At 42.2% G+C, this 12,086-nt stretch overlaps 1 protein-coding gene across 1 annotated transcript; it reads left to right on the top strand.

Annotated features, from left to right (window-relative positions):
- Positions 1–8,679: 8,679 nt before the first annotated feature.
- Positions 8,680–10,818, top strand: LOC120097482 (ral guanine nucleotide dissociation stimulator-like). Its single transcript, XM_039095064.2, has 3 exons — positions 8,680–8,914; positions 9,041–9,237; positions 10,076–10,818. Exons 1-3 carry the CDS (start codon positions 8,738–8,740, stop codon positions 10,335–10,337), a joined length of 636 nt encoding a protein of 211 aa, XP_038950992.1. The 5' UTR covers positions 8,680–8,737; the 3' UTR covers positions 10,338–10,818.
- The last annotated feature ends 1,268 nt before the right edge of the window (positions 10,819–12,086 follow it).

Genomic DNA, 12,086 nt, shown 5'->3' with positions numbered 1-12,086 from the left:
TACAAACTGGAAAAGAAGAAGTCAAAATAACATTATATGCAGACGATATGATAATATACTTAAGTAACCCCAAAAATTCCAACAGAGTACTCCTACAGCTGAGAACAACCTCAGCAAAGTACTTGGATATAATATTAATGCAAAACAATCAATAGACCTTATCTACTCAACAAACTGGATGAGGAAAAAATTAGGGAAATGACACCCTTCACAATAGCCACAAACATCGCTTCTCGGCCTTTTGACTAAGATCATGTGTAGCACAATAGCCACAAACATGTATAAAATACCTTGGAGTGACTCTAATCAAACAAGTGAAATATCTTTATGACAAGAACTACAAGAAAGAACTACAAGAAAGAAATCAAAGAAGATTCCAGAAGATGGAAAGATCTCCCAGGCTCATAGATTAGCAGGATTAATACCGAAAAAGTCATCTTGCCCAAAGCCATCTACAGATTCAATAGAATCCCCATTACAATTCCAAATCAAATTTTCATTTAGAACAAACAATTTGCAAAATCATTTGGGAAAGGAAAAAAGAACTTAGGATTTCAATAAATATTTTAAACAGTAAAAGAATTCTGGGGAATTCACCCTTCCTGACCTAAAGGTGTATTAAAAAAAAGGTCTTGACAAAAACATCATAATATAGGTACAGAGACAGGCAGGTCGATCAATAGAATAGAACTGAACACCCAAGATCTTCCTGGTTGCTGCCGCCACAGAGAGCTCGTGGGCAGCACCCCCCGAGTGAACTTGAGCCTTGGGGCCACAGGTAAGACCAACTTTTCTGCTGCAAGAGACCTGCGTGGTGAACTCAGGACACACAGAGGCAGAATTCCTCTAGGACCGGGCACTTCCTGTGTTTACCGGGAGCCCCAAACCTGCGGATCCCGGCCCGAAGCAGCTCTCTGCTCCCAGACCCTGTGGGAGAGAGACCTCACCGCCTGGTCAGGTGGGCACTCCTGAGGCTGCAGAGCGTAAGAGACCACCAACACTGCCCACCCCTGCCCATATCCCTGGCCCAAGAGGAAACTGTATACGGCCTCTGGGTTCCCACAGAGGAGGGCCCAGGAGAAGGAGGACCGCTGCACCTGAGACACCGCCATAATCTGAACGAACAGATCAGATAAACAGTTCTCTGCACCCAAATCCCATGGGAGGGAGAGCTAAATCTTCAGAGAGGCAGACACGCCTGGGAAACCAGAAGAGACTGCACTCTGCACACATTACTGATTCCAGAGGAAAACACCAAACACCATCTGGAAACCTGGTGCACTGAACCTCCCGGAAACAACAGTGCAGATCTTCCTGGTTGCTGCCCCGCAGAGAGCTCGTGGGCAGCACCCTGCGAGCAAACTTGAGCCTCGGGACCACAGGTAAGACCAACTAATCTGCTGCAGGTGAACTGCCTGGTGAATTCCAGACACAGGCCCACAGGAACAGCTGAAGACGTGTAGAGAGGAAAAACTACACGCCCGAAAGCAGAACACTCTGTCCCCATAACTGGCTGAAAGAAAACAGGAAAACAGGTCTACAGCACTCCTGACACACAGGCTTATAGGACAGTTTAGCCACTGTCAGAAATAGCAGAACAAAGTAACACTAGAGATAATCTGATGGCAAGAGGCAAGTGCAGGAACCCAAGCAACAGAAACCAAGACTACATGGCATCATCGGAGCCCAATTCACCCACCAAAACAAACATGGAATATCCAAACACACCAGAAAAGCAAGATCTAGTTTCAAAATCATATTTGATCATGATGCTGGAGGACTTCAAGAAAGACGTGAAGAACTCCCTTAGGGAACAAGTAGAAGCCTACACAGAGGAATCACAAAAATCCCTGAAAGAAATCCAGGAAAACACAGTCAAACAGTTGAAGGAATTAAAAATGGAAATAGAAGCAATCAAGAAAGAACACATGGAAACAACCCTGGATATAGAAAACCAAAAGAAGAGACAAGGAGCTGTAGAAACAAGCTTCACCAACAGAATACAGGAGATGGAAGAGAGAATCTCAGGAGCAGAAGATTCCATAGAAATCATTGACTCAACTGTCAAAGATAATGTAAAGCAGAAAAAGCTACTGGTCCAAAACATACAGGATCTTACTATAAAAACCTATATTCAATAAAACTTGAAAATCTGCAGGAAATGGACAATTTCCTAGACAGATACCAGGTACCAAAGTTAAATCAGGAACAGATAAACCAGTTAAACAACCCCATAACTCCTAGGGAAATAGAAGCAGTCATTAAAGGTCTCCCAACGAAAAAGAGCCCAGGTCCAGACAGGTTTAGTGCAGAATTCTATCAGACCTTCATAGAAGACCTCATACCAATACTATCCAAACTATTCCGCAAAATTGAAACAGATGGAGCACTATTGAATTCCTTCTATGAAGCCACAATTACTCTTATTCCTAAACCACACAAAGACCCAACAAAGAAAGAGAACTTCAGACCAAATTCCCTTATGAATATCGACGAAAAAATACTCAATAAAATTCTGGCAAACCGAATCCAAGAGCACATCAAAGCAATCATCCACCATGATCAAGTAGGCTTCATCCCAGGCATGCAGGGATGGTTTAATATACGGAAAACCATCAACGTGATCCATTATATAAACAAACTGAAAAAACAAAACCACATGATCATTTCATTAGATGCTGAGAAAGCATTTGACAAAATTCAACACCACTTCATGATAAAAGTCCTGGAAAGAATAGGAATTCAAGGCCCATACCTAAACATAGTAAAAGCCATATACAGCAAACCAGTTGCTAACATTAAACTAAGTGGAGAGAAACTTGAAGCAATCCCACTAAAATCAGGGACTAGACAAGGCTGCCCACTCTCTCCCTACTTACTCAATTTAGTTCTTGAAGTTCTAGCCAGAGAAATCAGACAACAAAAGGAGGTCAAGGGGATACAGATTGGAAAAGAAGAAATCAAAATATCACTATTTGCAGATGATATGATAGTATATTTAAGTGATCCCAAAAGTTCCACCAGAGAACTACTAAAGCTGATAAACAACTTCAGCAAAGTGGCTGGGTATAAAATTAACTCAAATAAATCAGTAGCCTTCCTCTACACAAAAGAGAAACAAGCCGAGAAAGAAATTAGGGAAATGACACCATTCATAATAGACCCAAATAATATAAAGTACCTCGGTGTGACTTTAACCAAGCAAGTAAAAGATTTGTACAATAAGAACTTCAAGACTATGAAGAAAGAAATTGAAGAAGACCTCAAAAGATGGAAAGATCTCCCATGCTCATGGATTGGTAGGATTAATATAGTAAAAATGGCCATTTTACCAAAAGCAATCTACAGATTCAATGCAATCCCCATCAAAATACCAATCCAATTCTTCAAAGAGTTAGACAGAACAATTTGCAAATTCATCTGGAATAACAAAAAACCCAGGATAGCTAAAACTATCCTCAACAATAAAAAGACTTCAGGGGGAATCACTATCCCTGAACTCAAGCAGTATTACAGAGCAATAGTGATAAAAACTGCATGGTATTGGTACAGAGACAGAGAGATAGACCAATGGAAAAGAATTGAAGACCCAGAAATGAACCCAAAAACCTATGGGCACTTGATTTTTGACAAAGGATCCAAACCATCAAATGGAAAAAAGACAGAATTTTCAGCAAATGGTGCTGGTTCAACTGGAGGTCAACATGTAGAAGAATGCAGATCGATCCATGCTTATCACCCTGTACAAAGCTTAAGTCCAAGTGGATCAAGGACCTCCACATCAAAGCAGACACACTCAAACTAATAGAAGAAAAGCTAGGGAAGCATCTGGAACACATGGGCACTGGAAAAAATGTCCTGAACAAAACACCAGTGGCTTATGCTCTAAGATCAAGAATCGACAACTGTGATCTCATAAAACTGCAAAGCTTCTGTAAGGCAAAGGACACTGTGGTTAGGACAAAACGGCAACCAACAGATTGGGAAAAGATCTTTACCAATCCTACAACAGATAGAGGCCTTATATCCAAAATATACAAAGAACTCAAGAAGTTAGACCGCAGGGAAACAAATAACCCTATTAAAAAATGGGGTTCAGAGCTAAACAAAGAATTCACAGCTGAGAAATGCTGAATGGCTGAGAAACACCTAAAGAAATGTTCAACATCTTTAGTCATAAGGGAAATGCAAATCAAAACAACCCTGAGATTTCCCCCCCCCCACCAGTGAGAATGGCTAAGATCAAAAACTCAGGTGACAGCAGATGCTGGCGAGGATGTGGAGAAAGAGGAACACTCCTCCATTGTTGGTGGGGTTGCAGACTGGTACAACCATTCTGGAAATCAGTCTGGAGGTTCCTCAGAAAATTGGACATTGAACTGCCTGAAGATCCAGCTATACCTCTCTTGGGCATATACCCAAAAGATGCCCCAACATATAAAAAAGACACGTACTCCACTACGTTCATCGCAGCCTTATTTATAATAGCCAGAAGCTGGAAAGAACCCAGATGCCCTTCAACACAGGAATGGATACAGAAAATGTGGTACATCTACACAATGGAATATTACTCAGCTATCAAAAACAATGACTTTATGAAATTCATAGCCAAATGGTTGGAACTGGAAAATATCATCCTGAGTGAGCTAACCCAATCACAGAAACACACACATGGTATGCACTCATTGATAAGTGGCTATTAGCCCAAATGCTTGAATTACCCTAGATGCCTAGAACAAATGAAACTCAAGACCTATGATCAAAATGTGAATGCTTCACTCCTTCTTTAAAAGGGGAACAAGAATACTCTTGACAGGGAATAGAGAGGCAAAGATTAAAACAGAGACTGAAGGAACACCTTCAGAGCCTGCCCCACATGTGGCCCATACATATACAGCCAACCAATTAGACAAGATGAATGAAGCAAAGAAGTGCAGGCCCACAGGAGCCGGATGTAGATCGCTCCTGAGAGACACAGCCAGAATACAGCAAATACAGAGACGAATGCCAGCAGCAAACCACTGAACTGAGAATAGGACCCCCGTTGAAGGACTCAGAGAAAGAACTGGAAGAGCTTGAAGGGGCTCGAGACTCCATATGTACAACAATGCCAAGCAACCAGAGCTTCCAGGGACTAAGCCACTACCTAAAGACTATACATGGACTGACCTTGGACTCTGACCTCATAGGTAGCAATGAATATCCTAGTAAGAGCACCAGTGGAAAGGAAAGCCATGGGTCCTGCCTAGACTGAACCCCCAGTGAACTAGACTGTTGGCGGGAGGGCGGCAATGGGGGGAGGTTGGGGAGGGGAACACCCACAAGGAAGGGGAGGGGGGAGAGGAATGTTCACCCGGAAACCGGGAAAGGGAATAACACTCGAAATGTATATAAGAAATACTCAAGTTAATAAAAAAAAAAAGTAACTGAACACCCAGAAATGACCCATATACCTATGGTCACTTGATCAACACAAAGGATCTAAAACTATGCAATGGAAGAAAGACAGCATTTTCAACATATGGCGCTGGTTCAAATGGAGGTCTGCACGGATAGAATGCAAATTGACCCATTCTTATCTCCTTGGACAGAGCTCTAGTCAAGTGGATCAAAGATCTCCACATGAAATGAGACACACTGAAACTAATAGAAGGAAGGTGGAGAAAAGCCTTGAACACATAAACACAGGGGAAAACCTCCTGAACCAAGCAGAAAATGTGATGCAGTACACACAGGAGTACTACACAGCTATTAAAAACAATGACTTACATGAAATTATTAGGCAAAGGGGTGGAACTTGAGAATACCAACCTGAGAGAAGTAACCCATTCACAAAGGAACACACATGGTCTACACTCACTGCAAAGTGGATAGTAAGACAACAGCTTGGAATACCTAAGAAAAAATTCACAGATCATATGAAGCTCAAGAAGAAGGAAGAGCAAAATGTGAATGCCTCATTCCTCCTTAAAGGGGAGAACAAAATACTCAGGGCAGGAAATTCAAAAACAAAGAGTGGAGATGGACTGAAGAGAAGGTCTTCCAGAAACTGTCTCACCTGGGGACATATCCCATGTGCAGCCTCCAAACTCAGGCACTATTGCTGATTCCAAGAAGTGCTAGCTGAAGGCTCCAGGTATGGCTGACTCCTAAGAGGCTCTGCTGGACCCTACTGACACACATGAGGATGGTTGCAGTTAATCATTGGACTGAACAAGGGGAACGCAATGGAGGAGTAAGAGAAAAGACTGAAGGAGCAGAAGGGTTTTGTAACCCCATAAGAAGAGCAACAATATCAAACAAACCCATCCTACCAGACCTCAAAGGGACTGAACCACCAACAATCAGTACACCTGGAGGGACCCACGACTCCAGCCAAACATGTAGCAGAGGATGCCATTGTCTAGCATCATAAAGAGTAAAAGCCCTTGGTCCTGTGAAGACTCTGTTCCCCAATGTAGGATAATGCCAGGGTGTTGAGGGTGGAGTGGGTGGGTGGGAGTGGGAACATCCTAGAGAAGAGGGGGTTGGGAAGAGGATATGAGTAAGGGGGTAAAGCAGATAACATTTGAAACCTAAAACAAAAAGTATCCATGAAAAACACAATTTAAAAAAACATAGCCAAAAAGTACGTGTTGATCAGGAATTGGAGTAGTTCAGGCTCAAAAGCAGCAGGAAGATGGGGATGTTGAGCAGCTACTGAGAGAGAAAAGCTTTCCCAGTCATTGGTGTTAAACTACCAAGTGTTATGCAGGTAAAGACAATGAAGAAGAAGTCAGCCATCTTCGAAGTCCACATTTTGTTGACTCTATACTGCTCTACAGAACTCTCTGACTTACAATCAATGTTTTAATTCCTAATCTCACTGGGTCAGTGGTAATTACTACTCTTGCTCAGCTTTTCTATCACAGTTATATTATTAATTCTAGTGTGGTGGTGCATATACTATGGGAGTGATGGGAGTTATGTGGCTAACTTTCATGACATGATCAGCCTCTTAGACGCTTGGAACATAATCCTCATGTCACATAATCCTTCCCTATACAGGCTTTTCATCTCCTGATAATTTTCAACTTATCAAGTAGAATTGGCATCTTCACAGACGAATCCTCTGAACTTAGATGTGCCTGCTCCCATTAACAATAGATTCAACAGCTCGCCTGCTTCTAGGAACAGAGCCATGAAGAGTCTTAGGGTTTAGTCTCACCAGAGGATACAGATCAAGACCATGATGTGGAACAGGGTTCCGCTGAAGAGAGAGTTAGTTCCCAGGGTTATTTGTGTACCAAGTCATTTTAAGGAATTCTAACTTCTCCCTTAACCCATAAAGAATGCTACATTCTACCAAAACACACATACACAACACACACACACACACACACACACACACACACACACACACACACACATACACCCCCCAAAAAGGAAAAAAAACCTGGGTACACACCACAGATGCACTTGTATGCTAGCATGTATGCATGTAAGCATCCTCATATACTTTCATGGATGAAAATGCACAGATAAACCTAACACATATAGCAAAGCTATCATGCAATGCCCTCCTCATAAGTACCTTGAGGCATAACCATGCACATGCATATGAACATGCAGGAGATCAGGAACAACTTTTGGGAATCAAAACAAAAGAAACTAAGTAAACATCAGAGGGAAGAGTAAAAGAGCAATGAACTCAACTCTACTCCATTTGGCAAGGGAGACAACATAGTAATTAACTATAACACCGCCCACCACTGTGGAGTAGCAGGGAAGTCTGATCTCATGCACTTGGTGTTTACCCCTCACATCACTGGCTTGTTAAACTGTGACCCAGACACTGTGTTTGAAGGAGGAGATGACCAGGGGATAAAGAGTGAATGACTTTGGGGCAAAAATTACTGAGAAGAGCAGAAAAAGGAAACAGAGTATAACGGAAGAGATGGGATAGAGGGAGGAAGAATGATTAGGAACTAGAGAAGTGATGGCAGCCACATAACACATGATGGGGACAGAGAAAGTGTAGTGTTTTCTGTTGAGGTTTCATTCAGCTGCTTTGAAAAGCACGAGGATTAAATTATACTAAGGAAAGAGAAAGTTTTCTTGCAGATGACAGGTCACAGCTGACCATTGGAGAAAAACAGTTCAAGGACTCAAGCAGGAATTCAAAGAAGAGGCAATGGAGGATGGATCCCCTCTGAAAGAGGGCTAGGGGGCCAGCATCCATCTTGTAAGTGGTTGGATGTTCCTAGGGAGAGGATCACAAAGGGTTGTAAAGATACTGGCTTAAGCCCTAAAATGAACAACATGGTAGAAACCGACTCTGTGAAAGACAATTCCTAGGCAGGCACACTGACATTGTGGGGCTGCTGCTGTCACAGGCGTGCATGTGATCTCATTCAACATAGAACACATACAAGGTCATGTAAATGCAAGGAGACCAGCCTAGGGTATGTTTATGGTAGATTGGGAAAATTAGAGCTGAATTTATGAGTATGGTTACAGATGCAGCTCAAAAGGAGAGACTCAGCTTGCAAAACTGATATCTACCTACTTTGATTTGTGTACCTAGGAAATGGGAGGGGGCATGGGAGCCTTTAAGGAAAGTTCTGTTGATGAAGGGACAGGAATGGAACCACCCTCTTCAAAATGACCTAACAATACAGAACCTTGGTAACCAGGCAACACACTGGTTGGAGCAAGGCCTGCAGGCTCACTTGCCAGAGACAGTTGAGAGGGAAGGATGTTCTCTTGCTGTCTTCGGACTACTCGAGGCTCAGGACTCAAGAAAGACAACAGGGAAGGCCACGGTGGTGTCTGGAGGCACAGGGTTCGCTCTTGTCTTCGACGCCTGTGGCCATTTTCCCGAAAGGGAAGATCATCGACCAAGACCAGTCAAAGCCAGGAACACACAGACAAGGTAACTGCTCGGGATTTTCTCCATTTTTAGCAGAGTAATAATTCAGGAAAATTTGTAATAAGTAGATCCAATCAGAATGTTATAGACCAGTGACCTTTTGAAACTTTTGCCTTGATCTTTCCTCAGAGTGAGAATGATTCTGCAGCACAGGACCTGAGCGAGTCCTATAGAGACTCCAGCATTAGTACAGAGGCTGTGGTTAAGCTAGGGAACAAGCTGGGGCCTTCTCTGCAGGAAGGGGACACCTTCTATGTCCCTGCCTTTTCGATCATATACCAAAGATTTGACACCCCCCTACTGGTACTGGACCAGCTGTTCCTGAGGTGAGTGCCAATTTCAAAGCCCATAGTTTTCACATCATTCTGTTGATCCTGGGTCTTTTTGTTTCTGTCTCTGTGTCTCTGTGTCTCTGTCTCTCTCTCTGTCTCTGTGTGTGTGTCACTCTCCTGTTGCTCTCCATGTCTCTCTCTCTGTCTCCGTGTCTGTCTCTCTCTCTGCCTCTCTCTCTCTGTCTCTCTGTCTCTCTTTGTCTGTCTCTCTGTCTCTCAGTTTCTCTGTCTCTGTCTCTTTCTCTTTCTCTGTCTCTCTCACTGTATCTCTGTCTCTCTCTGTTTTGTCACTGTCTCTCTCTCTGTCTCTCTCTCTCTTTATTGTTCTCTCTCTTTCTTTGTGTGTGTGTGTGTGTGTGTGTGTGTGTGTGTGTGCGTCCAAGTATTTATTCTGTACATCACTGTCAGGACCCAGTAACATGCATTAAGAAAATTTTTCTCCCATGCTTGGTCCAAGTGATACGGCTGTTCAATGCCAATGCTCTAAAATGGATGTCGCTGTCACCTCCACCTTGGAATAGCACTTTATCCTTCAATTGATATTTCTGAGGACTTGGTGAATGCACTTCTTTCATATGTAATGGAGGTTCAGGAAATATTGGAATACCCAATAGAGATGTATCAAAAGTGGAGATCTATGAAGCATAATACAGGGGACCATGTGACCACAGTGTTGTTTAGGTAGAGATGCACATGTTCAACCTTTGCACAGTTACAGTGAAAGCACGTACTGTGTACTGGTGAACTCATAATTCTGAGAGCAGCCAGAACTGCCAGTTTGAGGTGAGGGGACTGGGACTTTACAGGTGACATTCTCTCTGGTCTTCTCTAGGTATGCTAACTTCAGCCCTTATTGTGAAGAGGATGAACAAATAAATAACGCCCTCTGTAGCTTCCTGGAAACATGGATGAACAAGAACACTGAGGACTATTGTGAACCCTCGGAACTGTTCATACTGAAATATATAAAGGCCTATTTTGATGTGTGTATGGCACACTTAGACCTTAGTGTCCAGGTCAATAGGTTCATGACTCTCTTGCAGGACAATCAAGCCAAGGATTCCCATCCAAGGATGAGCAAGGCTCAGATCTGAGGAGACACACATCCTCAGATCCACAGATTGCATGGGTGTAAAACAGCAGGAAAAGAGCCACTCTGGATCCAGAACCAACTTGTGCACCAGAGCTGGAGGGCACAAAACCTCCAGAACTTTCTATGAAGCATGAGTAGTTGCAACCAGATGTGGCAGCAGCAGCACAGACAGCACACATGATAGCAGCTGTTGAACTTGTGTCTCAGTTTGTCTGTAGATACAATGTATGTTTCACTAACTTCCTACTTGCTACAGTGGGCCAACTATTCAGAGAATGGCCCTGTCACGCCTTGGGTGTGCTTGCACTGTATCTGTCCTACTGCTCCTGCCCAGGGTGCTCAGCCCCTCAATTCAGTCCAGCAGCAGTTCCAGCCCCTCAGCCAGGCTTCTCCCTCCCCTGAGATGTCATCTTTTTATTCTTTCTGATTTTTCCATTTTGTGTTTAAAGATTGGTTTAATAAATTGTTATTGTTGGTTTTCACTTTTCTCAAAGTTGTCTATGGTACAAAAATAATTTTAAAAAGTTAAACATAAGCATTTAAAATTATTAAATGTCATGCTTAAATTATGACTGGTAAAATCTTAGTCATTTTTAAAGGATGTATCCACATGACTAATAAAGCACATGTAATAACACTCACCATTACCTTTCAGTAAACTTCAAACTAAGCCTGAGGAGTGGGACCACTTCAGCCCCGTGGTAACAATTCAGTTCACCTTGAATTGTGTATACTTTTAGACACATAAATTCCAAGTTTAGCAAGGGTGTGATGTCATACAACTGTGGCATATTTCTGCGGCACATGTAGAATGCCTTACCTACTTCAGAAATACTTTCTCATTTCTTCAATAATATAAGAACAGATTAATTGAAGGTGAATTCAAACTATAACTTGCAAGTTGCAATGTTACTGTGGTAGCCAAGAAGCTAAAGAAGAGTCTAGAATTATTCAAGAATTCCCTTAATGAATAGATCTGCGCAGACAGAAAGCTCAAATTTTGACTCCAGGGACTTGGGAAGAGAGTTTTTAATGGATAGGAATGTGCTTTTCAATTGAAGAAAACATTTTCTACAAGTGTACAATAGGTTTTGATTGTATCCACCCTTCATCACCACCCATCTATTCATCCCTCATGTCCCAAACACTCTCCCTCCTGGTATTTATTTTTTTTTTTGTTTGTTCATTTTACTAATGGATTATAATTATCACTATTTTCTTTACACCTTGCATCCAATAGGTGTGGACCCTGTAGGAATAGGTATATGGGTAGTGACTGAGTGCACAAGGACAGCCAGTCTACCACTGGTCACATTCTCAAACCAAAATGATTCTCTCCCTCCCCAGAAGTCAGCAACTGCAGTCAGCATTTCAGCTAGGGAGAGGACATAAGAAACTCCTTCTCTGTGCTAAGAATAGGCATAAAAATCAAAGATACACAGGATTCCCATAAAAACATTAGTTAACCTAGAATCCAAAATGTATACACCATGAACTTATAGAGTAAAAAGAGAAAACTAATTATATAAAAATAATGAAATTCAAAAAGTATACAAAAAAGTCCTGATAGGACAATATGAGACTAGAAGATTCCATAGATGTATATGGGTTCATTTTCTATTGGCCTTCTGTTCTGAACATGAGGACTGCACTTAAGAGTAGTTTGTTTACCTAGAAACTGTCATGGAGAAAACTAAACTTTCATTTGCAAGTGGTTATCACTTATAGGTTATCAATCCGAGGTTATGAA

The sequence above is a fragment of the Rattus norvegicus genome, chromosome 16, assembly GCF_036323735.1.
Source record: "Rattus norvegicus strain BN/NHsdMcwi chromosome 16, GRCr8, whole genome shotgun sequence".
NCBI lineage: Eukaryota > Metazoa > Chordata > Mammalia > Rodentia > Muridae > Rattus > Rattus norvegicus.
This window is presented reverse-complemented; position numbering and strand designations above follow the sequence as displayed.